Raw genomic sequence first — 26,637 nt, forward strand, 5'->3', positions numbered from 1 at the left:
CAAGCAATGTTAAGAACAGAATTTTGTTTTGGTTTTTTTTTTAATTTCTGAAAACTATTTCTTCAAAGAGAACATTGCAGAGAGGAGAACAAAGGAAATATCATCACAGGGACAAAGGCAAGTTTCTAGATGTACAAAGACAATTGCCACTCATTGTAAAGGAAGATCATCTTAAATCGGTATAAGCATGCCAACACTGTTGATACAGGAACATCCTTATGCCATCAGAGATGCTGATGAACACAAGGGCAGAAATGCCAGAGTGATACTTAAAGCTGTCTTGCTGTGGTAGTTCATCTGTTTAAGTGATGTACATGGACTAAAAAACCCTGCCTTTCAAGCTCTCCTGAGCAGGGGGACAGGGAATGGGAGTTGTCATCAGTTCATCACACCTTGTCTCTGCCACTCCTTCCTCCTCAGGGGGAAGACTCCACTCTCTCCCTGCTCCAGCGTGGGGTCCTTCCCACAGGAGACAGTCCTCCACTAACTTCTCCAATGTGAATCCTTCCCGCGGGCTGCAGTTCTTAACGAACTGCTCCAATGTGGGTCCCCCATGGGGTCACAAGTCCTGCCAGCAAACCTGCTCCAGCATGGGCTCCTCTCTCCACGGGTCCACAGGTCCTGCCAGGAACCTGCTCTGGTGTGGAGTCCTGCACGGAGGTAGATATCTGCTCCACCGTTAACCTCCATGGGCTGCAGGATCTCTGCTCTGGTGCCTGCAGCACCTTCTCCCCCTCCTTCTTCACTGACCTTGGGGTCTGCAGGGATGTTTCTCTCACATATTCTCACTCCTCTCTCCATCTGCAATTGCACAGGTTTTTTTCCCCCTTCTAAAATACATTATCCCAGAGGTGCTGCCACCATTGCTGATGGGCTCAGCCTTGACTAGCGGTGGGTCCGTCTTGGAGCCGGCTGGCATTGGCTCTGTTGGACACAGGGGAAGCTTCTAGCAGCTTCTCACAGAAGCCACCCCTGTAGCCCCCACGCTACCAAAACCTTGCCCCACAAACTCAATGCACTTATTTTTTAACTCCAAAATGGTGGTTGTATTCTTTATTCCAAATTACTATTTCTGGCGAAAGATGTTAGGGACATTCTTGCTGAAAAGACAAACAAGTACATCAAAGTCTCACCACTTGTTTATCCCACCTAGAACTTCCCTCCATTAAGCTACATCACAGTGTAACAACAACAACACAAAATTCTAAGCATTTCACTTTAACTATTTATTCTTGTTTTCCCAAAAAGCAAAAACAGAATTTCATTTTTTGCATGTTTATATGTGGTTGGTTTGGGGTGGTTGTTCAGTTGAAGTTTTTTTAAAGATACTTTCCCTTCTGTTAGTGAACATGAGACAAAAAATTGCAATGAAACTAAAGGAAATAACATTCCCATATTTACATATTGAATTGGACATATCATAACTCACTAGAATCTAAGCAACATTATCAAAGATTTGTGCATAAACATTCACAATATGTAAATTTACACAACATGTAAACAAAATATTGCTTATTAATAGGAGTTACTCAAAAAAAGGTTGTAGTAGTCATCATTTGGTAGGTAAAACATTTTATTAGCAGAAATGATGAAAATGTTGCTTTGTTCATTTCAGTTTGGATCCACATGAATGCTTGGTCACATGGAGCCAATAGGTTCCTGACAATGTCCTCCATTTGTTTGCTGTTTAACTGAAAATGTTTACCAAATAAGGAAAAATTACACTTCCCCTTCCTTTTACTCAACCTGCCAGAGTGCCTTGAGTATCCTCTTCCCTTATCAATACAATAAATATTGCATAAATATGTTCTAGGAGAAAAACAGCTACATTCAGCTCTGTCTGGAAAATGTTGACTTTGTTTCTTGAAGGTAATGTAGTATTTTACCCAAAGACAAACTCAACAGCCAATAAATCCTACAAAATCTTTTTCATAAGCTGTTGTATTCAATAGAAAAGATGGTACAAGATGTAAAACCAAACAAAAGACAACTTTTCAGAGATAGGATACAAATGCAGCAGAGAAATACTAAAGACAATGTATGGAGCAAATCTTTTCTACTCAGAGGCTTTCTCAGTTTATACCTGAAACAAAAACTGAGACTTCCCTTTTTCCCTGTCAATGCTGAATAGCTACAAGTTCAAATGCAGAAATGATACTGAGCATAACAACCTTCTTCCTTCCTACTGAATTTTGCTGTTGACAAAGTAAAGCGTGTTAACAGCAAATGCCATCTATGACAATTTGAAAAGAAATCCAAGCCTGAGCTGCAGAGAGGGAGACGTAGAAGGGAGGGCACAGAAAAACGGACCATTGCTGATCTGTGCAGTAAATCACCTGAGCTCATTATACACATTGGAATGTTTTAGCAGAGAATTTCTTACCAGAAAGATTGTTAATCGGTGTTAACTCCATTAAGTTCTTTACTTGATAAGCAGCTACTAGAAGTTACTAAACAGAGAAATGAAGAGGTAATTACACCCTCCTTGCTTGAGTACTGTGTGCTGTTCTGATCATCTCCAAACAGAATGAGCATAATTCCAAAGGAAGAAAGAGGAGTTCTTCATATGCAAAAGGCATACAATAGAAAACAAAGTAGAGAAAAATAAACCAAGTAGTGATTTTTTTTCTTCTGATTGATAGTATTTTGAAAAGCTACTAGCTACAAAAAAAAAAAAAAAAAAACCAAAAAAAAAAACCCCAACACCACAGCCTGCCTTTACATAGTATAATACATAGTTGTGACAATGAGTTCTACCAATCATCATGTCCAAGACACCCAACTATTTTCAAAGTGAGATATTCATGATGGAACATAAAGCCATGTTTATAATAGGCAAGAAAAAAATCAAGCAGTCTGGAACAAGTCTTCACGCTTCAGGACATAAGGCAACTAGTAAATGTATACTGAATCACTGTGCTGCAACTATTTGCTAGATTTCTTACAAAAGCCTTTTCTCAAGCCCCAGTTAGACTGTTATTTCAAGATACTAAATAAGCTACATCTCTGATTTAGTAAGATAACGCTTATGTTCTTAAACAAAGTTTTAACCAGACACTTCTGGACCAATGAGGGGGGAGAAGCACACAACAATATACCTAAAAGCATATTTGTGAGTAATACCATCAATTGTTGTCTCAAAGAGCCATCTCCATAAAAAAACTACAATTCCCTAAAGAGTCTCCATGGATTTCCACATTAGAAGAGAATGAATAATATACATGGCTTTTCTCTTAAAGAAGCAAACACCAATGTTTTAGTAAAAGTTGATGCCACAGAAATTGAATCCTCTCTCCTACCAGGAAGTGAATTTTTAGCAAAATGGTTCTGAATAACAGATGACAGTGATAGATGCTCTGTAGAAATGCAATTAAGTTTGCTCTTTTATAAAAGCAGTAAAAATATTGCCCAAGATCACTTTGTTCCAAATACAGTATTTCAGTGGTCTGTAAAGATCTACAGTCACATCTAAAATTTTATTCCATTAATTCTTTTAAAAAGTTTGGTAACAGAAGAATATGATACATGCATACAATCCTCCTTGTCTGTTACCCAAGTCTTTGGAAGTAACCAAGTACTCACAAGTAGGGCTAAATTACTTGCAGAAAAGTGAAAAAAGCCTTTAGGGTTTCTTGCTACATAAGTTCAGTACTATTAGTTTTTTGGACAATCAGTTCTCATGCATACACTAACACAAATTCTGCTAAACCAAGTTTTTTAAGAGTGTAAAACAATTACTAAATCCTACCCTAAAAACAAAAGGTGCTTTATCAGTGAATTAGCTAACAACCTCCAGTCACATAACAAAAGTATACAAGAGAGTATGCCATGAGTGGAATAAAGAATACACAGTGTAACATACCAGGCACCCTCAGAGTGGAAAAATTCAGAATCACCACATTTCTCATATAAAAATAAACCACATAATTAAAGATGTGTCTTAATTTAGCATTTGTTTTGTTTTATACTTGTTTCTTAAACAGCTATGACAAAATATTGTTCACTTACATGAACAAACACACCAAAAGAATGAGACAAGGAATAATCCAAAGGAACATTTCCCAGCTTCCCCAACTTGTGTACTGCTGGGAACTGCATATGCAACCATTTAAACCCTACACAAAAGAAATTTGTCACCACATCTATCCTGATGACTTGTATGTCTAAATGTCATTAATGCCAAGGTATTTTCTTTCTAGACAGATGCAGGATTTTTGCAATGCATTGTGCAGCATGCACAGTTTTTGCTACCCTCCCTTGCCAGAGCTTTCCCCTGGCCCATCCCTCATTCCACTGGTAACTTTTATTTAGTTTCTCTACCTACATTCAGCCAGCATCCATCTTCTGTTGAACACTCATGAGGCCATACTGGCAACCTCTCATTAGTTACTCTTATTGCCTCAGATTTTCCTATTTCTTCTCTTCTTTCTACAACCTGGCTGGGCAACAGTGACAGCTGGTTGGCACATTAAAAATTACGCCAAGCAGGTGCACAGACAGAATGGAGGAGTTAATTTTGACACACCTTTTGGTGAAAGCTGACTACGCTACTTTTAATTATGGAGTATTTCATATTCCTGGACTATTCAGTTATTTGCTAACATCACTATACACAAGCAAGGTCCCAGTTCAGAGGAGATAAAGTTGTAATACCACAATTAAAGGTCCTCTTGCATACATTAAGTGTGTTAGACTAAACACAAAAATCATTCCCAACATTAAGTGTTGGATCAACCATCAACTCTGAATGTAAAGATACAGGCATTCATTCATTGGGAAAAAAACCACAAAAAGTCAAAATAAATTCAGACAGTAATAAAGCCTTAAATAATATAAATGGCTTTGCATCATATTTATTAATTAGGAACAAACTCCAGATTTCTCAACTACTCACCCTCATATCATTCACCCCCTATCTGAACTGAACCACCTCATAAACAACGTAAAAGCACAAGTTGCACAGAAATCTACTTTTGGATTTTTTTTTCTTCTGAACACATTGCTTAGCAAGTTCTGTTGGATATTCAGCTGAGGAGGTAAATAACAGATATGACCAAAAGTGAAGATAATGTTGGACAGGCATCCAAAGCCAGAGTGTTGCCCAAGGGGGGGGGGGGGGGGGGGGGGAGGTGGTGTAATTAAAAAAACAAAAGTTACATGACAGAATAAGAGATTCTATACTAGACAAATCACTGCTTCTAAATATACTATTGAGTTATTAAAAGACTTGCATATAAAGAGTTACCCTGCAGATTTCTAGAAGTCTTAATTACATGAAACACACTCAGCTGTGCTTAGAAGTACAGTACAGAACTTAAGCATAAATGTTGATTTATTACAACTTGCATTAGTCAGATATAACAGGTAAGAGTTCTCTGCAGATTTCAATGTTAGTCCAAAAAGGGAACAGAAACTCAGGTACAATCCTATCAGATATTCTGAACAACTACTGAAAGATCCTCCAACACAGGACAACTGCAGCCTCCTAACAAGCTGCAAATTATATGCCACCAAACATTTTTGAAGATTTTGGGTTTTCTCCATCTCTCCGATATCTTTCAAAGACAAGTCTATGCCATCAGAAAAAAGACATTGCCCACAGCTGTCATCCTTCCTACTGCAAAACACATATGAATAGTAATGAACCACTAAGAGCAACTCCAATGCTATGGTAGCTTGCGAAGACAGAGTAGGCAGACCAGTATTCTGCTTGTGACTAAACCAATCACAGTTGCATGATACTGAACAATTGTGGGCGAGAATATCACAATTTCTAATTTAGCACAACATTCTGCTATAAAGTACAAAGTGTTACTTGAAGTTCCCAGATGCAATTAATGCAGAGGTGGAATTGTTCTTTCCTTTTTCCATAGCTGTGCTTCGGTCTTATCTGCAGATCTAAAATATTCCTGTTAAGAGTTTCAGAACTACATTAACTGATGGCAGTCTACTCTTTACTTCTGGTACTCCTTATAAACATAGGCAGATAGGTGTAAAACCAGCTAAGCACCTTATAGCCACAAAAAAAAAAATATCTAGCAAAGCATGGAAATTCCTTCTGGAACCTACATGGCACTTTCAGTTACGTGCTGTTATTCAGCTTTTCAGTATTCCTTTTCCATTCTTAAACTGGAGCAAAAAATAAGTGGTGAATCAAATGAGGTGAGAAGGACTGTTAAGGAGTTTGGGGTACACAATCAGAACATACAAAACATGCATAAGATTTGTTGGGGTGGAGGTGGCAAGGCAAGACAAATGCAACAGCATGACTCAACAGATAAGACATTTAAAAGAATCTTACAAACTACATTATGAAACATTACATCCTACAAAAAATTAATCTCCTTACACTGCAACCCAACCATTCAGATGAAGTCTGCAAAACAGTTCAAAAGCTGAAATGAATTCAAGCATAGGTCGTCTTCTCTAGTAAATAAGTATCTACTAAGAAGTCCCAAACCATCTGAAAGTAATAAATTACAGCTAACAAGACTATCAAAGATGGGGAGAAGGAGTTAACACCACCTCCCCTGAGTAACATATTAATTATAGCTTCCTAGGTAGTATTACTGATTGGCTGAAACCTAATCCTGCAACATTTTAAACCTAAATGAGATACAAAACAAAATTTAAGTGCACTTAAGAAGCACTGTGAACATAAATACCAAATTAATATCCAACCTGAGCAGTAATTATTCATTCTGCAGCATTCAAAAAACTTAAACACATTAAAGAAACATGGCAAAAACATCCGACTTAAAAAGCATTTAAGTTTAGATACAAACAAACAGGCTAGAGTCTCCTTAAACAGGATGAGACACAGCTTCTAGAACAGTTCTCGTATAAAGGCAGGAGAGCAACATTTTTTCCCTGTATCTGAAGTAAACGTCCTCTTTGCACTCAACAGAAATCTAACTGACACAGCAAGTAGAGTTAATGGTGTGATCCACGTGCGCAAACAGGTCTTTCTAACTCATGGCAAAACAAGTTTACTCTGTTATAGAAGGAGCCTAGATGCTGACACCTGAAGGGATGTGAAATGAATCCCATCCTTAAAGCTTCTGATCAAGTAACATCATGGGTATGCACTTTAACACCTCTGGGCCCTACAAACTCAACACTGTTAAACAACAAATGAAAATAATGAGTAGGTGAAGCAGGAAACTGTACACAGTAATTGCTACCCAAGCATGCTGTTCCCACCACATCTTGAAGTTTGTATGGTCTGAAACACCAGCTCCCAAATGACTCCACCTTCTCAGAGTCCAGTATAACAACAATAGCCTTGGCATGAACAACAGCCAAGCAGAAAAGCCAAGGAGAAGGAAGCAGGCTCACTGCTGGATCCAGTGTGGGCAGCAACAGCTGCTGCTGGGGCTGGCTGCTTCCCTCCTCTCTGGGCCCTATACCCCACCAGTAACCATCCCACATGCTCTAACCTCTTCTGGAAGCAGCACTGATGCCAACAGCAAGGCTTTCTGCGTGCCCTGCCAAATGCAAATTTCCCTATTTCCTCTGCAAGGGATGACAACCGGACAAGAGCTGGAAGATGCCTGAAAGTCATCCTTCAGATGACGACAGCTTAAAAAAAAAAAAGTACAGTTTCTGATAGTAGACATATTTAACACATATTCAGATATCTAGGTATGCCCAATTATCTTTAAAATCTTTTAGGTTAGGAAAGAAATAATTGAGGTTGTTTTCATTACAACTAAACTTCATATCCATTTCAATTAGTAAACAGAAAATGACTAACATGCAGTCAGTAAAAATCACGGGGTTTTGCCTGTTTAACAAACCAACTAACTAGAACTTGCACATTGAAGTAATGTGTACTTAACAGAAGTTTGAGACAGGCCAAAGAGGAAGCAAGTTTCAAAATATTTCTAAGAGAGAAATACGAAACCGTTGGGTGAGGCTATTTCATAAAACAAGTGAACGTGTCAGAGCCAAAGGCTCATTATTCGTGCGAATATAACAGGCTAATTCCAACTCTTGGACAAGATGCACAGGAAAAGTACAGTATTTACCTTGCCCTAGGCACTTAAACCTACAATACTTTGAGAACTTCATGATTAGTGTTGGCACCAGTACTTATCACCAATATGAACATCATAATTCATCCTCTACTATGTCTCTAGCTTACACTTAATTCAAATACTAAGATTAAGAAAGTATCCAGGAAGTATGCTCTCCACTAGGTGTCCAACAACCCTGGGGTTAAGTAAAATACTTAACAGAAATGCCTGACATGCTTTACTTCCATGCAATACAGAATGCTCTATATTCAAGTTCTGATCTTAAATCCACTACCTATCGAAACAAAAGGAGGTCTCTGACATATCCAAGCAGTTGTACAAATAGCAGCCTCCATGGTGATCCCAGGACGTATGCCATTGTTTTCCACAGCAGTTTACAGTTGGTGTTTCCAATTCTCATCTGTGTGCAGAAAGTGCCAAAGAATTTCATATTTAAGTCTGTCTTCTCCAAAATTCTGAATGCAAAACTTGCCAAGGAAAACATAGCTCTGTCTTGATAGTGAAATACATGCTCCTTCCTGCTTCTAACAAGTGTCTTGCTACACTCCCAATAAACAGACCAGAATTAAGCTTGTCCTTTTCAATCATTGCAAATACAGCACAGACCTAGAAAAGCAAGCTGAACTGTCACTCCTTCAAACCCCCTACTTCTCTTAATTTTCATGTGCAAAATGTCCTTGTTACTAGCAGAGTGTTTCACTTCCACTTTCATTTTCATTGTGTACACAAAAAAAATTTGAAAAAGGCAAACTGAACTAGACACATTCATAAAACATTTCTGCAGTCAGTTTTCAGAGCAGAGCCCATGGCAAGACCAGAGAGTTTCACTTAAAGTACTCACAGTTGCACAAGAAGCAGTGAAACAATCATTTTCATTCCAATAAGCCTTTGAAACCTTTTGGAGAACAAAAAAAATAAAAAAGAAAAGAGGCCACAAAGTCTGAAAAGTTATTTAAAGTTATCTTCCCTCAACATCCTGCAAATAAAAGTGGCCTGGTCAGAGCTACAGAGTGAAATCCATTTTCCAAAGCAAATTGGGTTGACTGCTGTTCAAAATTGTCACACTACTACCTAAACACTACAGCTGCCCAAAATCTCCACTTCACCCACAGTCAGATCTGAAGGTAAAAGACTAGAGACTGTTTTTTTCATCACAGATAACACGGCACTACATCCAGACTTTAAGCAGGTTAATGCAATTATTCTGAACTCAGTATCTTCAGTTAGTATGCTTAGTCCTCTGCCTAAAGTCTTCTAAAACACTTCATAGACCCACAAAATACAGTATCAGAACAACAAATGACCAGAATTAAAGCAGCACTTATTAAAACTTTTGTGCTGGAACATCAAAAAATTCTATTCAAATGAATAATCAACTACTACTTTCATATTTAAAGACTAAAAGCAATAATTTGGGTAACAAGACAATGGCTGTCTTGTTCTTTAGCTTCTGTAAAAATGTTAATCTGCTGCTGAAGCATTTTTGGGCACAGAAAACTAAAAGTGGCAAAAAGAAAAAAAAAACCACAGAATAGTCATTGTAATTTTACTAACTTCCAGCAGAAAAGAAATTTCAGCCTTAGGATACCATTTAGGAGACTGCAAACCAATACAAATCAAGAGAAGAAACACAATTCAATAAAATCAATTTACAAAGTGAGTCAGTGCTGGCAAATATTTTGCTAGTCCTCAAGTTGAAAGCCTCCACTTAGGAACAACTCCCAAAAACTTACTGCATAAATTATGATGCAGCTTACTACAGCATTATGATATTCTCCTTTAAGCGCTTTATGCTTATTCTTTCTATGTTAGCAATCACTTTAAACTTTTGCACAAAACCAAAAATGAAAAGCTAATGGAAAACAGCAAGTATGTCAAACTGTCTTGTCTCGAACACCACAACCGTACCTTGCAGTTTCACAGAAGACTAGCAAAAACATATGAATTGGTCGCACTGAATCAAAGGTGTCCATCTAGTTCAACCTTGGACAGCACCAGTTAGCAGCAGATGGTCCAGTACAAAGGGTGATATCAAGAACAATTTTTCCCCAAAACAAAACACTTTTAGTTTGCAAAACAGTCCACTGCAATGAGTTTTCTAGTTTAATTCTATGGGTTCATACAGGTGTGCTCTCCCCCTTTCCCCAGGAAAATGGGAAGCGGGGGGATATATCTATTTTTAAACCTTCTTCTGATTTTCAATGAATGCCCCCAGGTCTCATAGCACAAAAATAGCGACCAGTCTTCCTATAGTTGCCACCTCCATAATCCTCATGATTTCTAAGAGGTCTACCACATCCTCAGTATCACCCTCTAAGACCTGAAACCCACCTGGCTGCCACAGTGCTCTTCCATCCATCCCTCCCTTCCTCCAGCTCCTTGGCCTTCCTTGCTTCCAGTCCAGGGGTCATTCGACCTTCCTTCCCTTAGCCAATTTCAGCAAATTATTCCAGCAGAAAATGAACACAACACCTAAACTGAAATAGCTCAGCATGAGGAAGAGGACAGGCTGAAGGCCTAAACCACAGTTGCCAACATATATTGGCTTTAGCTTCCAAAGAACTACAGCCACAGGGCACATCATCTAAAACCTTGAAGTCCTACTTTCTTTTCATAAAAAAAAAGTATATACAAAAGCATTGGTAAGCTTTATTCAAACATTTTCTAGTTCTACATATCCTTTCAAGTGACAACGATTAGTATACTATTTCCCTTTCTTCATAATTTCTTCCTGACCAACAACCAGGCTTTTTCCAAAGAACAATCCACTATTACTCCCCAAAAATCTGAAGTGTAACAGCTAATCAAAGCTCCAATTATTCAGTTAAATCCAGTCCAAGGATACACTTCATGATATGTAAGTACTGAATAAAATAACCTCCTTCCTCCTTTCTCTCCCTGCCCCACTTTTTTGCACTTTGACACTGCCATCTCATCACCATGTCACAGTATCATAGAATACCATCAGGAATCTCTGCAGGCAACAGCAGTTTACGTTGAGTCCCTCTTCATCATCCCACTACACATCAAACTTCCACTCACTTCTAAGCTATATAGTGTAACACTCCAGTTGTAACCATCCAGTACCATGAAGATGCATCCTTTTTCTTCCCATTAAGATAATGTTTTACCTGTGATTGTTTACCACTCTTTTGTAAGGAAATAGCAATTTCTGTGGACCTGATCACAGCCGAGGTTGTGTACAGACCTTCCATTTTGTTGAAATAAGGAAGTCTTACCATTTGTCAACATCAAGAGAAATTGGAGCCTTGACTACTGTTCACAGGATACTATAAACAGACATGAGGCAACAGAAAACAAGTGTCTGAGTGCTTTTGTGACAAAAAAGAAACACATCACAGATGCATAGTTTCTTAGGAAGGATGTTTACTCAATAAAGGAAACAAACCAGTTTTACTTGGATTCCTTTATAACAAAGTTTAAAAGTAGTCAATTGGATGCATTTACAGCTCAGGTAGATGGGTTTTTTTTCTTTCAAACATCTACAGCTGAATCAGAATGGGACATGTCTTCATTATCCTGTATTAATAAAATCACATTTCATAAGTTTTGCTTTATAGAAGTAAATAGTTATGCCAGGCAAGTGATTTTAGTTTTGAGACATGAACACTCTCTTATAATAAATCAACTGGTAAAAACCAAATTAACTCCCAGAACAAAGGTTTCATTCCAAAACATGGATTTTTCTATAAGCTAAGTTACTATCATCTACAATAACTAATCTCCTTAAGAAGCCCTACTAAAATCTTGGCTGTACTGAAGTCTCCCTCTGCAATTCTATGGATTGCTGAAGTATTTCCTTACCAATTTTGAATGTCATTTTCCAACTTCACAGTTGGTAACATCTGTGTAAAACGCTGCTTTTTGCGAGCAGCTAAATCTCACTTACCCACCTTTTTCAATCACTATTTATTTGGCATCATGCGTGGGCTTCTACTGAAATGGTTAATACTACCTTCCTCCAATACTGTTATCTTCTCACAGATGCCACTGTGCAGCTGTGCACTGAACTGAAGCAAGGACCTGATACTGCTGAAAAAAAATTAATACCAACTTCCAGCTCAATCAATTTCCCCAAACTAGCTCATCTCCAGCCACAATAATGTTAAGGCAGCAGCTGGAACATATAGAATGAGCAGGGAGGTAAAGAAAGCAACAAGCACAAAGGAGGAACAGCCCTTTCTGCAGAAACGCCCTACACCAAGGTCAGTTTAAATCAATAACAAAGCAACATCCTTCAAAGACTGCAGAGCTGCAGTTCTCGTAGGTCTCATATTGCTGCCTGCAACACAACCACAGTAAGACCAATTATCAGGAGTGCAATTTCATAAGACCAAAACCAAAATACCAATTTACTTAACATGCAGTCTTAGAATGAAATGGGTCATGGAGCTGTTGGAGCGAGTCCAGAAGAGGGCCACCAAGATGATCAGTGAGGGCTGGAGCACCTCTCCTATGAAGACAGGCTGAGAGAGTTGGGGTTGTTCTGGAGAAGAGAAGGCTCTGGGGAGACCTTACAGCAGCCTTCCAGTACCTAAAGGGGGCCTGCAAGAAAGCTGGGGAGGGACTTTTTACAAGGGCGTGTAGTGATAGGACAAGGGGCAATGGCTTTAAACTGAAAGAGGGTAGATTTAGATTAGATGTAAGGAAGAAGTTCTTCCCTGTGAGGGTGGTGAGGCACTGGAACAGGTTGCCCAGAGAGGCTGTGGATGCCCCATCCCTGGCAGTGTTCAAGGCCAGGTTGGATGGGGCTTTGAGCAACCTGCTCTGGTGGAAGGTGTCCCTGCCCATGGCAGGGGGGGTGGAACTGGATGGTCTTTTAAGGTCCATTCCAACCCAAACCATTCTATGATAAGATTCTTTGAAATCCCAGTGAATATGTAATACAGGTTCATACACTGAAGTCAATGGAATTCATTTCATTGTCTCTTATCTGTACTTTAGACTGACATATTACTGCGCTGTTTCCAAAGTAACTACAATACCCTCTACAGCTGTTACAGCAGTGTTTCAGTAGATATATTCAGGGAACGTGAACCAGGTAGGAGAGAAGAGATTGAGGCAGCCATGCTCCAAAAAAGTACTGGCAAAGTTAAGCCTTACAAAGTAAAATTAAAAACATACCCTGGGGAAGACAGAGCTGTCTTGATACCTATCATTTACAACTAAAAATCGCAAGTAGGAAAGGATATAAATATATTTTTCCTTCCTGCCACATCATGAGTATTGGAGCTATATGATATTATAGTCTAATTTTCTTATTTAGCAAAACAGTAAACAATACTTAGCACTAAAAAAAAGTAACTTCATTTTCACTTCAAAATAATTTTTATGTCTTTAGGCAATGAAAATAAGTTAAGCCACCAGTATTTTTCATATAGGCATACAATGTTACAGCAAGAAGCTACCTTTCAACCTTCTATATATAGCAATCTAGAATTAAAACTACAGTAGAAGGAAGTCTCCTATGCAGAATAATTAACTTTCACATTTGTTTCAACATCATCACTGACCACATGGTTTGGGTGGTTTTGTTTATTTGTTAACGGTATAATATTTCTTGCTTGTTGTTCTGCAAATAAATACTGGGTAGCATTTCAAATTGAGGAAAACTAATCAAGCTTGTCATTTCCAGACTGTAACTAGAAAAACAACGTTAAGACTTATTCTTTTTACTTGCTTTAAATCTAGGCATACAAACAGAAAATTCACTTGCTTACTGCAGGTGGGAGGAATGAATTTCAAGTAAAATCCTGTGGCTGGAACAACAACAAAAAAAGATTCAGCAGATTGACAAAAGTTGTGTTCACAATTTCCTAGCAATGCTCACTGAACATATTTCTACATGTAAACAGAGTAAATATATTTTTAAAAAAAAACACTTATTGAGCCATCCACTCATTCATCAAATGCTACACATAGAGAAAAAAAACCCAGCAAGAAACATTCAGGAGTTATTGATGACCAATCTCGATGGGAGCCTATAGGCAATATTTACTATTAAGAATAAAATAATGTTTGCATGAAAATTTTCTTTCTAAATAACATAACTTGCAGAGAACTCTTGATTTTAACTAATTCAGTTCACACAGCACCTGATGAAACTGAGAAAAATAATTACATACAACTAAGCCATTCATTTATTCTAAACCACAAAGCAAGAAAGAGTATTCATGCCACACCTTCATGTATGGAAAGTTTCCCGTTTTAAGGAGAAACTACACAGAGCTTAGAAATCCAAAATGTCTTCACCAAATTTTTATTCAGCAAAAACTTGTTTAATACTCTACCACAAGATTTGCTTGCTTTTAAACACAGCTTTAAATAGGTTCAGATAAACCACTGTGTATTGCTCACCTCAGTTTTAGAAGCTGAGCGCAATTTCTTACAAATGAACAATAACCACAGAAACAAAGTACACCAGAAAAATAAGAATCGGGTATTAAAATTTTAACTGGAGACAGTACCAGGGGGCTGGGCTGCTGACAGTTTTAAAATGCTTCATGATGCAGAAGAAAAGGTAGGAAACAGAAAGCATTGCCTAGAGTAAAAGGATGAAAGCTATCTTTGCATTCCTATAAATTCTGAGCTACTTCAAAAGTTAAAGCTTCACACAATCCAAGTAGCCTCAACAACCATTCCAATTTACACTAGTTTCTTCAGTGCTGCTAGTGGCTTGTTATACAAGCTGCAGTAGTCAGTGATGGGTTCCCTCCCACCTCTGCATCCAGGAATCACGGGAGAAGCAAGATTTACCTGCAGTAGTATAACACTATCTCCATAGAGAGGAAATTTTCTCCTGATATGCCTAAAAATCTTTGCTAGAGACAACAGGAATAAGATTTAAAAGGTCAGTGGTTCTTAAATGTTAATTCAAATTCTGTTGCGTGCTGTTAACTCAAATTCTTAACTGTTCTGACAAGCGCATTATCTTCAATTTTCAAGACAGATTTTACTTAAAATTCTGGAGTACTTCTCATTATACAGATTTAAAGATTCCTCTAACAGGTCTCTGAAAAATTCAAGGTCCAGAAGAAGCAAAAAAAGGGGGATTAAAAAAAAAACAACACATGAAATATAGTAATAAACTCTCTTTGGTTGAGTTTGAAATGCTCACAGAAAGCAAGGAAACAAATGCAAATTTCATAGTACCCAGACAATCATCACATTCTGTTTATGCTGATGCTAAATTTTAAGAACACATTATCATTTTATTCACCCCCTCCCCCTTTTAGATATGCAAAGATAGTTTCCATAGTAACAGGAGACTTAGTAGTATCCAAAGGCAGAATAACACTTAACTCATGTAATAACTTGAAACTCACCTTGGTTTGTAAAATGCATATGTGCTTATTTTAGGACAACATGCATAGTGGTTATTTACTCTTAACACTTACCATATGTGGTCAAGTTAAACATCTCAAGTTTCTGTATCTTAAAAAGCCAGTTTCACAGATAGGATGTAACAGGCTAATCCCAATGAAGTCTCCTCATACATCAGGACTTCTGCAGTAAATTAGAGTCAATTCTTATGTAAAATAATACACTTTTGACTTCCGAGGAGTTTTTGAGAAAGCATTAAAAATTACAAACCAAAAAAAAAAACCCAAAGTAATTTTCCTAGCTTTCCCACAGTATCACAGCTCCTTGCAATACATTCCTCTCCCTCGATGCTGATTGAGAACAGATATTAAATACAAAAAGGACATACAAGCTACAGCACACAAGCTTAAAATCAATTAAAAGGGTATCAAATTGCTTACTTCATACAAACTTCAGAAAAAGGAAACTACATTTTTAGGTGTTTTTCATAGTGATAGTATCATCATGGGAAATCTTATCAAGACCAGCTGCTTCAGTCATTGGGTCCAGTCCTCCTTCGACAAATACATCGCAGCTCAACCTAGTTATAACAGATCAGTATCACTGAGGTTAGGTAGAAGAAAATGAGTCATGCCCAAGCTGCGTAGGAGCAGCTAGCCAGAATCTGGTAGGAGGTCCCCAGAAAAGCAGAGCTGTCTTCAGAAAGCTTACAGCTGAAAGGTCAACACAAAAACCTGCTGATGGAGGGATGACACCAAGTAAAAAAATTTCAGGGAGGGACACTGAGGAGTTTTACAAGAGGGTCTGCTACAGACTGCTACTGTAAGACAAGAAAAGGAAAATACCAGCTAAATAACCTGGCTAATTCCCAACACTGAGACCAGGGAAATCTTCAGAAGAGGTGAAGCTGATGGTCAAGGCAAAAAAGCTCACAGGATACCACAAAGCACAGAAACCCACCAGGAGAAGCACTGAAGAGTTACAATGAAAACACTGGAAGGCTGTCAGGCAAATATACTCGGCTATGGGCAAACCAAGTTACAAGTGCTTGGGATCTTATCTCCAAGTGGGATTCCAATGCCACTCAGCTACCTAAAGGACAAGATTTTTCCTGGTTGATTGGGTTTTAATATTTGTTTCAAAAACCTCTACAAATTCAGCCAATTACAGCTTTTTTTAGTTAGTATATCTAGTAGTTATGACAATTCACCAACTGTTGATTGGGCTATGGAAACTCAGAAACCATGTTGCACAAGGTTTCTTTGCTGGATTTCCCCTATTGCTGGGTTTCTCCTATTCTTTATCACTAAAAATAAAGAATATGCTAAGAAATTAAAAACCTAACGCAACTGGGAACAGAGCAGAAACTAACTCGATTTCAGGGACAGATGACTGCATTGAGATGCTATCAGAAAGTAAATGACAGCTTGAAGTTGACATCCTTTAGTGGAGAAAGGACTTGAAATTTCTGTCCTCCCAAGAGAAATGGTAAGACCAGATCATCAAGAGCTTAACTAGAGACTAATAGATGTAATGGAATAGAAGAAAAGCCTATAATGCTGTTTTCACCACTAGAGAAATCTACTAGCCTTAAAAAGCAGTTTGCTAGGGAAGTGTCAGAAGTCTCCCAGCTCACAACCTTTTAAGACCTGTGCATGCCAAAATAATCATGCAAAAATCATTTTGCTACCATGACCAAAATCCCTCCATTCTTTGTATTAGTCCTCCACATGTGAAGTCTCACACACAACCACCAACTTTCAAATGGATTATTGAAGCCCAAAAAGGCCACTAACACAGTTTCACAGTCACCTTAGTGATGCAATTCTACAGCCAGCTACACTCAGACCATCACTCACTGCCGTCACATGAGGCAGACCACCCTTCTTCCCCACTGCTGACTCCACCTGCACGGTCCCATCCTCCCTCTTCTTTGTACTGGTGCTAGGGCTTAAAGCATATCAGGAGAGAGTCTGGTAAGAAATCCATCGGTTCTTCTGTTGCCTGCATTTCTTTTCACATTCCTGCAAGCGAAAGCAACAGACAGTGCTCATCACAATGCTGCGGGCAAGCAGGGTACAAAATAGAAAGGGAACAGGAACTCTCCCTCCCTCCTTGTGAGTACTGGGATGAGCATGCCGACTCCCACTAGCTCTCTTGTGCTAACAATATTGCTTGCATGGCCTGCTGGGGTCAGCTCCAAAGAAAGACACCCTTCAACAGCCACCCACATTAGAACGGCTTAGAAACCAATCGAAGTTGCAGCTAAAACCACGTTTTCTAGAGACCCTTGCTTCTCAAATGCCGAAGTCTGATTAATTTGAAGAGCTTAGAGTGTTAAGATGATGGATAAGTTCCAGAATGAAAACTCAATTAAAAGAAAAAAATCTTTGAATTACCTTCAGGAAAAGGTTACATTATGTTGCCCATTGTTTCTTCAGTAAATACAATGTAATGCTGTAGTTAAAAATGGTCTAGCACAACATTATAAGCCATTATTTGAGAGAAATTTATTAGCCAAATACAGGTCCAGGTTCTCCGTCTCACCTGGAAGGCAGCCAAATTAATCCATGACCGTGGATTAAATTTAGACTTTTAAACAAGAAAGGAATCCACAATTATCCAGAATTACAAAGCAACTTAATTAAAAGTCAATCAATAAACTGAATGTGAAAACCCAGTGTTATCTTCAGGCTCAGAACAGAAGGTTCCTTAAAACTTTCTACCAAATTAAGTAGTGAACAAGCAAAGCCAGAATGAATAGAAAATAGCCTCATGGTGTTCCATCCAGTGGAAACACAGTTTTGTTCATCTGATTTTCATAACCGTGAATAAATACCTTCAGCACAGTATCAGATGTTACATATACAGCTGTCATTTATAAATTACCATTAAAAAGGTACAGATACACAGGAAGACAACAGCAATGATAATTCATATAAACAATTAAGTAAATCCCTGAATATCTGATGAAATATGGCAGGAGTAGAATCTTAGGCTCTTTCGCAGTCCTAAAATTCGTCATACATCTCTTTTCTGTCAAGTGCCTATATTATCTCTGCCAGCTTCTTCTCTAACCCAGTAAAAACCTCCAATGATGGGAATTTTTTGAACGATCTATGTTATTTGACTGTTATAGGTAAAAATTTTCCAGCCTATAATTAACCCAAATCTTGCACACTCCAATTTACTTCCTCTTAACCTACACCTTAACCACAGAGAAAATGGAAGAAGTTTAGAAAAAAAACAAAAAACAAAAAAACTATATCCTCCTGTGAACTATTTCTTACATATACACCCCTCCCACAGCCTTTTCCACCCCCCAAAATAAAGCAATACATTAGTATTTTTTTTGCATCTGTCATAGGTTCTGAGCCTCTCAATCCACATTGCTACTTTCTTCTGTATGTTCTGGATTGTTTAATACTCAAGACTAGATGCAAAAGTGCAATAAAAAAAAAAAGTCGTCTTTAATTGAAACTGGATCAACATATCCAAGGATAACTGTCGTGGTTTTACCCCAGCCAGCAACTAACACCCACTTTTGCCAGTTGCATAATGTTTCTTATTCAGATCAATCTGTGACTAGGACTCCTGGATTACTTCCTACAGCTGTACTGCCCATAAACCCCTATTTGAGCATCTGATAGCCTCTTCCTAGCACAGCACGTTATACCTAGCAGCTTTTTATCTTATGGATTGCACAACTCAAACCTATCAAAACAACTGAACTAAAAGTTTATTTTATTCTTCTGCAGACAAGTGTTGGCAATCACTCCTAACTTGATGGCACATCTGCAAGTTTTATCTTTGAAGGAAAGAAGGATGGCTAATATAACTAAAATCACCCCCTGAACATGTCATCTGGTTTTCTCCCAACCTTCAAGAGTTCTTCCAGCTTTGCACAGAGTAACTTAAAACTATTTGTGTTAGTTACCAGACAGGCAATCAACTTACGTGGTCAACTGAATCACCATATTTATCAAGTGGAAGAACATAGAACTATGTTGAAAACCTCCTGAAGATTAAAACTGATTCTAAGATGGCTCTTAACCATATGTATTTTCCAGACTTAACTGTCATGTAACTCAGTAAATCCACTTATAACATGTTCAATTTCTCAAATAAATATATTTTACCAGATTCACTGCCGGGGGGGGGGGGTAGGGGGGAAGGTTGGGGGAGGCGAGGAACACACCACAAGAGCTGACAAGCATCTCAATACTTCTACAGTCCCTAAATATATAAAAAAATATTTTTTCCATATGGGCTGACACATCAAAATTTATTAAGCCTGAAACGTAGACAGAATCAGCACTATACATAGCAAGAACCGTTTAATACCACCTACAACCAGATTAATTATGGTCTTAAAAAAAAAAAAAAAAAAAAGCTTTTCCAATACAGCATTTTCACAACACCCTTGGGAGGTACAACTGCTGCTTCACAGACTGCGGATGTTCCAACTTCCTTAGTTTATACGGCAAGCCAACAGATTGGACAATTTAGATTTCAGAAATGCTGTGTCCTCAAACGAGGTTGCTAGATCACATAGCCTTGCATCTCCATCTCAGAGTTATTTCAGGAATACTGTTGAAGTTTTATTAACTATAATTAAAACTCATGTTTTTTAAAGTGCTACGTTGAGAAGAAACCCATGTGTGTTTCATCCACTGAAGTTCAGTAATTTTAGCTCAGGATGTCAATACTAGTCCAAAGAACATCAGAAGTTCTTCTCTGATAGGAAACGCACGCTACTCTGATTCAGAAGGGGTACGGGTTTTTTTTCTTCTTTCTTCCACCTTCCCCACTCGTCCCTCCAACTCGAGAGCTTTTTGAAAAGCACATTGTGAGACATGACAAACTTCTAAATGTTTCTGAGTATCTCCCGAGATAGAAATCCCATTTTCCTAAGTGAACAGTCTAAAGACCGTAAAGCTTCCTACTGCTCATTACAGGATAGATCCGGAATGTGTATAAACAGTTCAGAGCCTGCTGAAATGAGATGATTTTAAACGTTTCGGTGCAACTGCTCTTTATAACTGCAGGCATTACCATCTGCCATATGTACGGCTGTATGAATACATTCATTTTAAAAAAAAAAAAAAAAAAACAAAAAAAACCCCAAAAACTAAGCGAAGGCAAAAAAAGGCTTTCCGCACTGTTCTGGAGACCTAAAACACCCCCCCCACACCCTCTCCCCGCCCCCCCCCCCCACCCGCCGAGAGCTCGGGAGGGACATCTTTGTCTTCGCAGCCCCGGCCGGGCTCCTGGGCGGCGATGCAGCCAGCCGTGCCGCGACACGGCAGGACCCGCGACTCCGCTGGGGCGGGTCACCTCCCCTCCTGCCCCGGGGCCCGCTGCAGCCCCCCGGGCCCGCCGGGTGGCCGTCCAGCATCTTCGCCTGGAAGCCGCCCGCCCCGCGGGCGCGGCAGCGGGCGCCGGGGCGGCGGAGGGCCGGGGCCGGGCCGCGGCAGGCGGCTGGCGGCGCCCGAGACACCCGCCCGCACGGGCGGCACCGCGGGAGCCGACGCGGAAGCGGCGGCTCCGGGTCTCAACAATATCGCTATTCAACAGGATCCTGCACGCATCCTGCGGCGGGCGCCTTCCCGGGGAGGGGCAGCGCGGCCGGCCGGCCCCCACCGGGGCAGTACCGCAGTGCCGCCGCCGCAGCCGGACCCCCTGCGGACCGGACCGGCGCCCTCTGCAGAGCCGCATCGTGGCCGGCCCCGCGGCCGGGAGAGGCGGCTCAGAGGCGCCCCGGAGCACCGCGGAGCCCGCCGGGCGGGGCAGGGCCCCGGCAGGAAGGCAGGCGTCCGTCCGTCCGTCCGCCCGCCCGCCCCGCCCCGCCGGCGGGATGCTCCCCCCGCCCCGCCGGCGGCACGCGCGGGAGCCGTTACCTGTCACAACCGCCGCCGTCTCCGCCGCAGAGGCGCTGGCGCCTCCCCGTCCTCCCCGCCGGCCACCGCCAGCGTCCGCAGCCTCCAGCTCGCATCGCCCGCCGGCGGCGGTGCCGGCGGCGGCGACGGCGGGAGCGGACAGGAGCAGCCCCAGCAGAAGCAGGCAGGTCGGCACCGGGGTGGCCGCCGGCCGCCGGCCGGGCGCTCGGAGCCCCCTCATCGGTACCGCCGCTGCAGCGAGGGAAGGGAAGGGAAGAAGGGAGGGCAGGCAGGAAGGAAGGGGCTGGAGCTGCGCCGCTGACCCGCTCCGGCGGCACGAACCCGCTTCAGCGCCGGCCCCACGCTGCCTCCCGCCGCTTCCGGCGGCCGCCGCCGCCGCCGAGCCGCCCTGGCGACACGTCACCGCGCCGGTGACGTCACCGGGGAGGGGGCGGGAGGCGGGCCGGCGGGGGAGCGGCGCGGCGCGGCGGGAGGCGGGCCCGGCGGTTCGGCCGCGGCGCGCGGAAAGCGGGCGGGCGGTCACGCCTGGCTCCGCCGGAAACTTTCCGGCCGGTCGGGGCCGAGCCAGCGCTCCCGCGGGGGCGCCTCCTCCCCGGCGTACTGGGGGGCGGGGGGGGGGTGCCTCGGCCGGCCCCCTGCCGGCCCTGCCCGGGGCTCTGCCCAGGTTTGGTCCCCCCCGCGGCGGCGGGCGGGCGGGCGGCGGCGGTGTGCCGGCGGGGCCGGGCGGCGGGTGGGCGGGCGACCGCCCTCAGAGCGGGACCCGTTCCCCAGCCGGGCTCAGGAGAGGCACAGCATCTTAAACCGAGAGGTTTTAGCTGCGGGAGGGGCGTGGAAATGAGACCTCGGAGTTTGCGAAACGTGTCCCTTATCACACCGAGGCTGCAACAAATGCAGCCACCTGAGGAGAGCTTTCTCGGGGGAAGGAATGTACGAAAGAAGTTTCGGCTCGGCGTGTACTTCAGCCCTTTCAAAACAGAAAAAAACCGAGTGGTGGTTTACCTCTGACCCCATACAACCGAAATCAGGAAAACTGAGGCCCCACAGAGATTAAAGCCTGATTTCGTTGTGCTTAAGACCTTGGCAAAAGTTCAAAAAAAACCCCAAAAAATTTTGGCATAAGATATTTCCATCAAGCCACTGAATGGGAATAAAATCTATTTTTTCTTTGTCCTGTCCGAACCTGTGGGATTTTCAACCATTCTGGTTTGAGCCATTTTATGACAATAACACCGCCTTTAAAGGCTGGATTCAGTCTAATACCTCAGATACACAATACAGGACAAAACAATGCAGTGTGGATGGTAAAAGCTATATAAACATTACATTCACTATTAACTGTTGCAATCACCCAAGAAATAACAGGAGAAAAGTGTTTTGAACAGGTCCTGAGAAAAGCCTTTGCCTGCTTTGCAGACCCTGCAGGAGATACAAGCGTAAAATGGAAAGGTACAAGCTGTTTTGGCAGGTCAGCAGAATCCAGAAAGCTAACTGTGAAATTGTTATAGTACTATTAAATGCAGCAGGAAATAATTTCTCTAGCAATATAGTTAACGTGATACTCCATCCCAGCTGAAACATAGTTTTATGAAAAAGAAAAAAAAAATAAATTTTAAAGTAGTCGTAGAGCATATGAAGATTTGGAAAATGTGTCTAAACCTAATGAATTCTGTTTGAATTGTGAAGTCTGTGCGTAGCCTTATCATTTCTGCTGCTGAATACAACAGCCTTTCAAGACCAACAGTATCTGACCAGATCTTGTGCAAAGAGAACAATGAAATGCCTGCCTCTTACGAAAGATTGTTCGGTGGTGTTTAACTTTAGGGAGGGGAACTGGAGCAGAGTAAATTCCCCAGATGGAAGTAAAGAAACCAGCTGTTAATTTAATTAATTAGTTAATTTTAAAATACAAAGAGAGAGGTATTCATAAAGGGTACAGGAAAGAGGCAAGTTCCCTGGATGAGTGTGAACTCATTTAACTGAGAGCCCCTGGAGTCAAAGGATATGGACTGCATGTGTCCTATAGAGAAATGCCATGCATCAGAATAGCTGTGAGGTGGGGACACTGACAGAGAGCACTTCAATGAAAATGCTGCGGGCCTGAAGTAGAAAATGATCCTTGTTGAAAATCCTCTTGCAAAGTCTGTTCATTTTCACCACTTGCTTTCAATTACAAGTCCCCAAATCAGGAAGCGTGGAATGGATTGTTTTCAAGCAATGCTTTTGTTCTGGAGCTGGGGGGAAGTCCGGGCTGCTGGTCAGGGCACCTTAGCAGAAGATCTCATGGTGAGAAGCGTATTAAATGGAAACACCTCGTGATGGACTGCCACTTCACATCATGCAGACTCAGCTGCATACGCTCAGAATCAAGGAAGGTACCTACCCTGGGCTGCGGCCTAACCCATTTATCCACAGAAACCTAATATGACTTGTGGTTTCAATATGAGGACCCAAATACTGCTGAGTGCCCTGCCAGGCTTGATCACAGAATCATAGAAAAAATTATGACCTCTAGAGTTCATCTAGTCTAAGCCTCCCCTACTCAGCTCTGAGGAACACCACTCACAAATATATTCCAGTTTTGTTTTGGACTGTTGACCACTACTTTTTGGATAGAGTCCTTCAGACTCTTTTCCATCCATCTTGTCCACTTACCCAGTCCCTACCGGACGGAAAAGATGCTATGGATACTGTGGCAAAAGCCTTGCTCAAATCAGTGTGCGCTGCTCTTACCACCCCACCCATAGAGCCAATCATCTCATCATAGAAGGCAATAGTGCTGGTAGAACTGTGCTGGTTTTTCTGAATCAACTTCTTGACCTTCATCACCCCGGAAACGGCTTACAGAAACATTTGCTTCACGATCTTCTCTGAGAGAGAGGCTGGGTAAGGATGACTATCCTGTAGTTTCCTGCACCTGGCTTTGATGATAGATGTGACATTTGCTTTTTTCCCAGTAACTGGAAATCCCACCTGATTGCCACAGCCTTTCAAAGGTGACAGGAAGCAGCACCGTGGCATTTAGCCAGCTTTCTCAACACCTTTACAAGGAGCTCCTGTCCAGCCCTAAGGAATTGTAAACATCTAATTTTCTAAAGTGGTCCTAATTCGGCCTTCCTCTACAGTTCCTAGTAGTCTCCTCCAAACCTTGCCACTAGGCATAGAGATCTGTGAGGCCTGAGGGCTGACCTTGCTAGCTAGTAAAGAACAAGGGAAAGAGGGCTGCGAGTATCTCAGACTTTTCCTAGTCCTTCATCACTAGGTCACCTACACCATTCAGCAGCAGGGCCTGTGGTTCTTAGGGTTAGTATGCTTGTAATTAAGATGATTTCGTTTGTTTTTGCTACCTCTGGGTATAGACAGCTGTAATAGAAAGGCTAGAATTGGTGTGAATGGAGAATGAACGGTAATGTCTGGGCTTGGGGGCACTGGATGGAGCACACAGCAGCAAAAGGGCTCTCAGCATGGACTGTGCTAATGGCACCCATATTAGCAGGTCATCAAGACCCCAGCACGTCTGTGTGCAGTTTCACAAGACACCCAGATCTGGAGAAAAAGAGCAATGAAGAAACCCTGATGACTCACAGAGGTGGGACAGGATGGAGACGCTCATCCCTATCAGCTGCTCAAGGCTACAAAGAGGCATATCCAAAATCTGTGCATGGTTACCAGCCTAAGAAGAACCCAAGAGACCTGAGGAGGACTTCACAGCTGGCATCACTTCACCCCCCTGTAATTGCTGGACCTAACGTCTGGACACGGGCATTGCAGTGCTGGGTGGGCAGCCTGATCACCACTGCCTCGATACCCCATGGCCACACAGGCTTGATGGACACGCGCATCCCGGTGCTCCTGAGCAAGACAACACCCTGAGGTTGCCAGCCACCCTTAAAGGTGTTTCATTTCAATTTCTGTTTTAAAAAAACACCACTTTCCCCTCAGAAGGTCTGGCACTGGTGTGTGCTACCTTGTTGATAGAGTATTGCAACAGTATTTCCCACAAGCTCCAACGTTTATCTTTTTGCAGAGAGCAAACTGGTCTCAAGGCCTAGAGTTCAGCCATTTATGTTACTTTCAGCCATGAGTCCTGCGCTGTATTGATGGACTCGTACAGTCTTAATCAAATTTTCTGAGTGTACTTTGCTGCATGGATAACCTGAGATGGTTTTCTGAGTCCTGTCCTCCATCCTTCCATTGATCTTAAGAGCAGAAAGCTAATTTTTTTTTATTGTGTATATTTTACTGCTTTGAATTGCTATTTCAGTCAGCAATTTTGTCATCCACCTGGTCTTGCTGTGCACGTTGATTTATCTAAACAGAAAAGGGGAGAGGAGATAATCTTCAGAGTTATTTAATGCCCACAGTTCTTTCCAATACACACATTCAGCCAGTCCTAAAAAACCCTAGAAGCAGGTTTGAACAGTAGAATAAAGGAAAAAAAAGTACTGTTACTGCTATTTGGTGCTATTTACAGTCTCTTAAAACTACAAGCTGGGAATGCCCTGGGTAGGTGTGAGGACTCAAGAGGAAAAATATTAACCATGTAAAGAAGCACACTGATAATAACAGATAAGAAAGAAACCTGGTGGGCAAAGTAGAAACTAAGCACAAGCTGAAAAAAGTGCTGGGATGTCACGTTACAGAAAAGAAGACTTAGAAATAATAAGCAAAAGCTCAGGTAGAAATTAATACAATCAGATTTATTTCTTTAATAAAAAAAAATGCAAATACAAACTGACAGTAAGTTCAAATAAGCAATGACAAGATTATTGGTAAATTGTCCAAAAAGCATTTAATTCTACAAATGCTGTGAAAAGAAACAATCATTTTTAACAGGTTTGAGAGTAAAATTCAAGTGTCTTCTCTTGATTAGGGAAGTTACTCATATCTGCACCCAAATTATAAAAAAATGTACTAATTGCGACCTTCCAGTTCTCTGATTTCCCATGCTGATAAAATATCGAAAGAAGGTGGAATTTTATAGCCTTTATATTTACCAGGATGAGAGGATCAATTTACAAACCCTTTCTCAGTTATTTCTGAGTTACTGAAGTTTATGTTTTGTGGAGGGAAAGTCATTAGCTCAAGAGGGAACTATACTGAGTATTTTAAGCTGTGCTGTATTCCCAGCCCTTAATGGACTAAGAAACTATGGGTCATAGATGTTATCTCAGCCCAGTAATGAAATTGGAACTGAGAGAATGGAAGTGAATTAAACATTTTCTTTATCTGATGACAGTACTAGCCCTTAGGGTCTTCTTATCGATGACCAAGAGTCTAGGTATCTTTGAAATGAGCAAATTGCCTGATAATAGGCTAAAATGATGCTAAAGTGACAAAATTTCTTTCAATCAGTG

General features: G+C 41.3%; 1 protein-coding gene across 3 annotated transcripts in view; it reads right to left on the reverse strand.

Annotated features, from left to right (window-relative positions):
* STIM2 (stromal interaction molecule 2) overlaps positions 1-21,530 on the reverse strand; it is a 77,103-nt gene extending 55,573 nt beyond the window's left edge. For 2 of the 3 annotated variants that reach the window (XM_049795296.1, XM_049795306.1), the window contains exon 1: positions 21,284-21,530. In XM_049795296.1, coding sequence (XP_049651253.1) covers positions 21,284-21,503 — 220 coding nt within the window. In that variant the 5' untranslated portion in view covers positions 21,504-21,530. The remainder of the gene's footprint in view (positions 1-21,283) is intronic. The other variant, XM_049795315.1, reaches the window with a different exon arrangement.
* Positions 21,531-26,637: the final 5,107 nt, after the last annotated feature.

The sequence above is a fragment of the Accipiter gentilis genome, chromosome 3, assembly GCF_929443795.1.
Source record: "Accipiter gentilis chromosome 3, bAccGen1.1, whole genome shotgun sequence".
NCBI lineage: Eukaryota > Metazoa > Chordata > Aves > Accipitriformes > Accipitridae > Astur > Astur gentilis.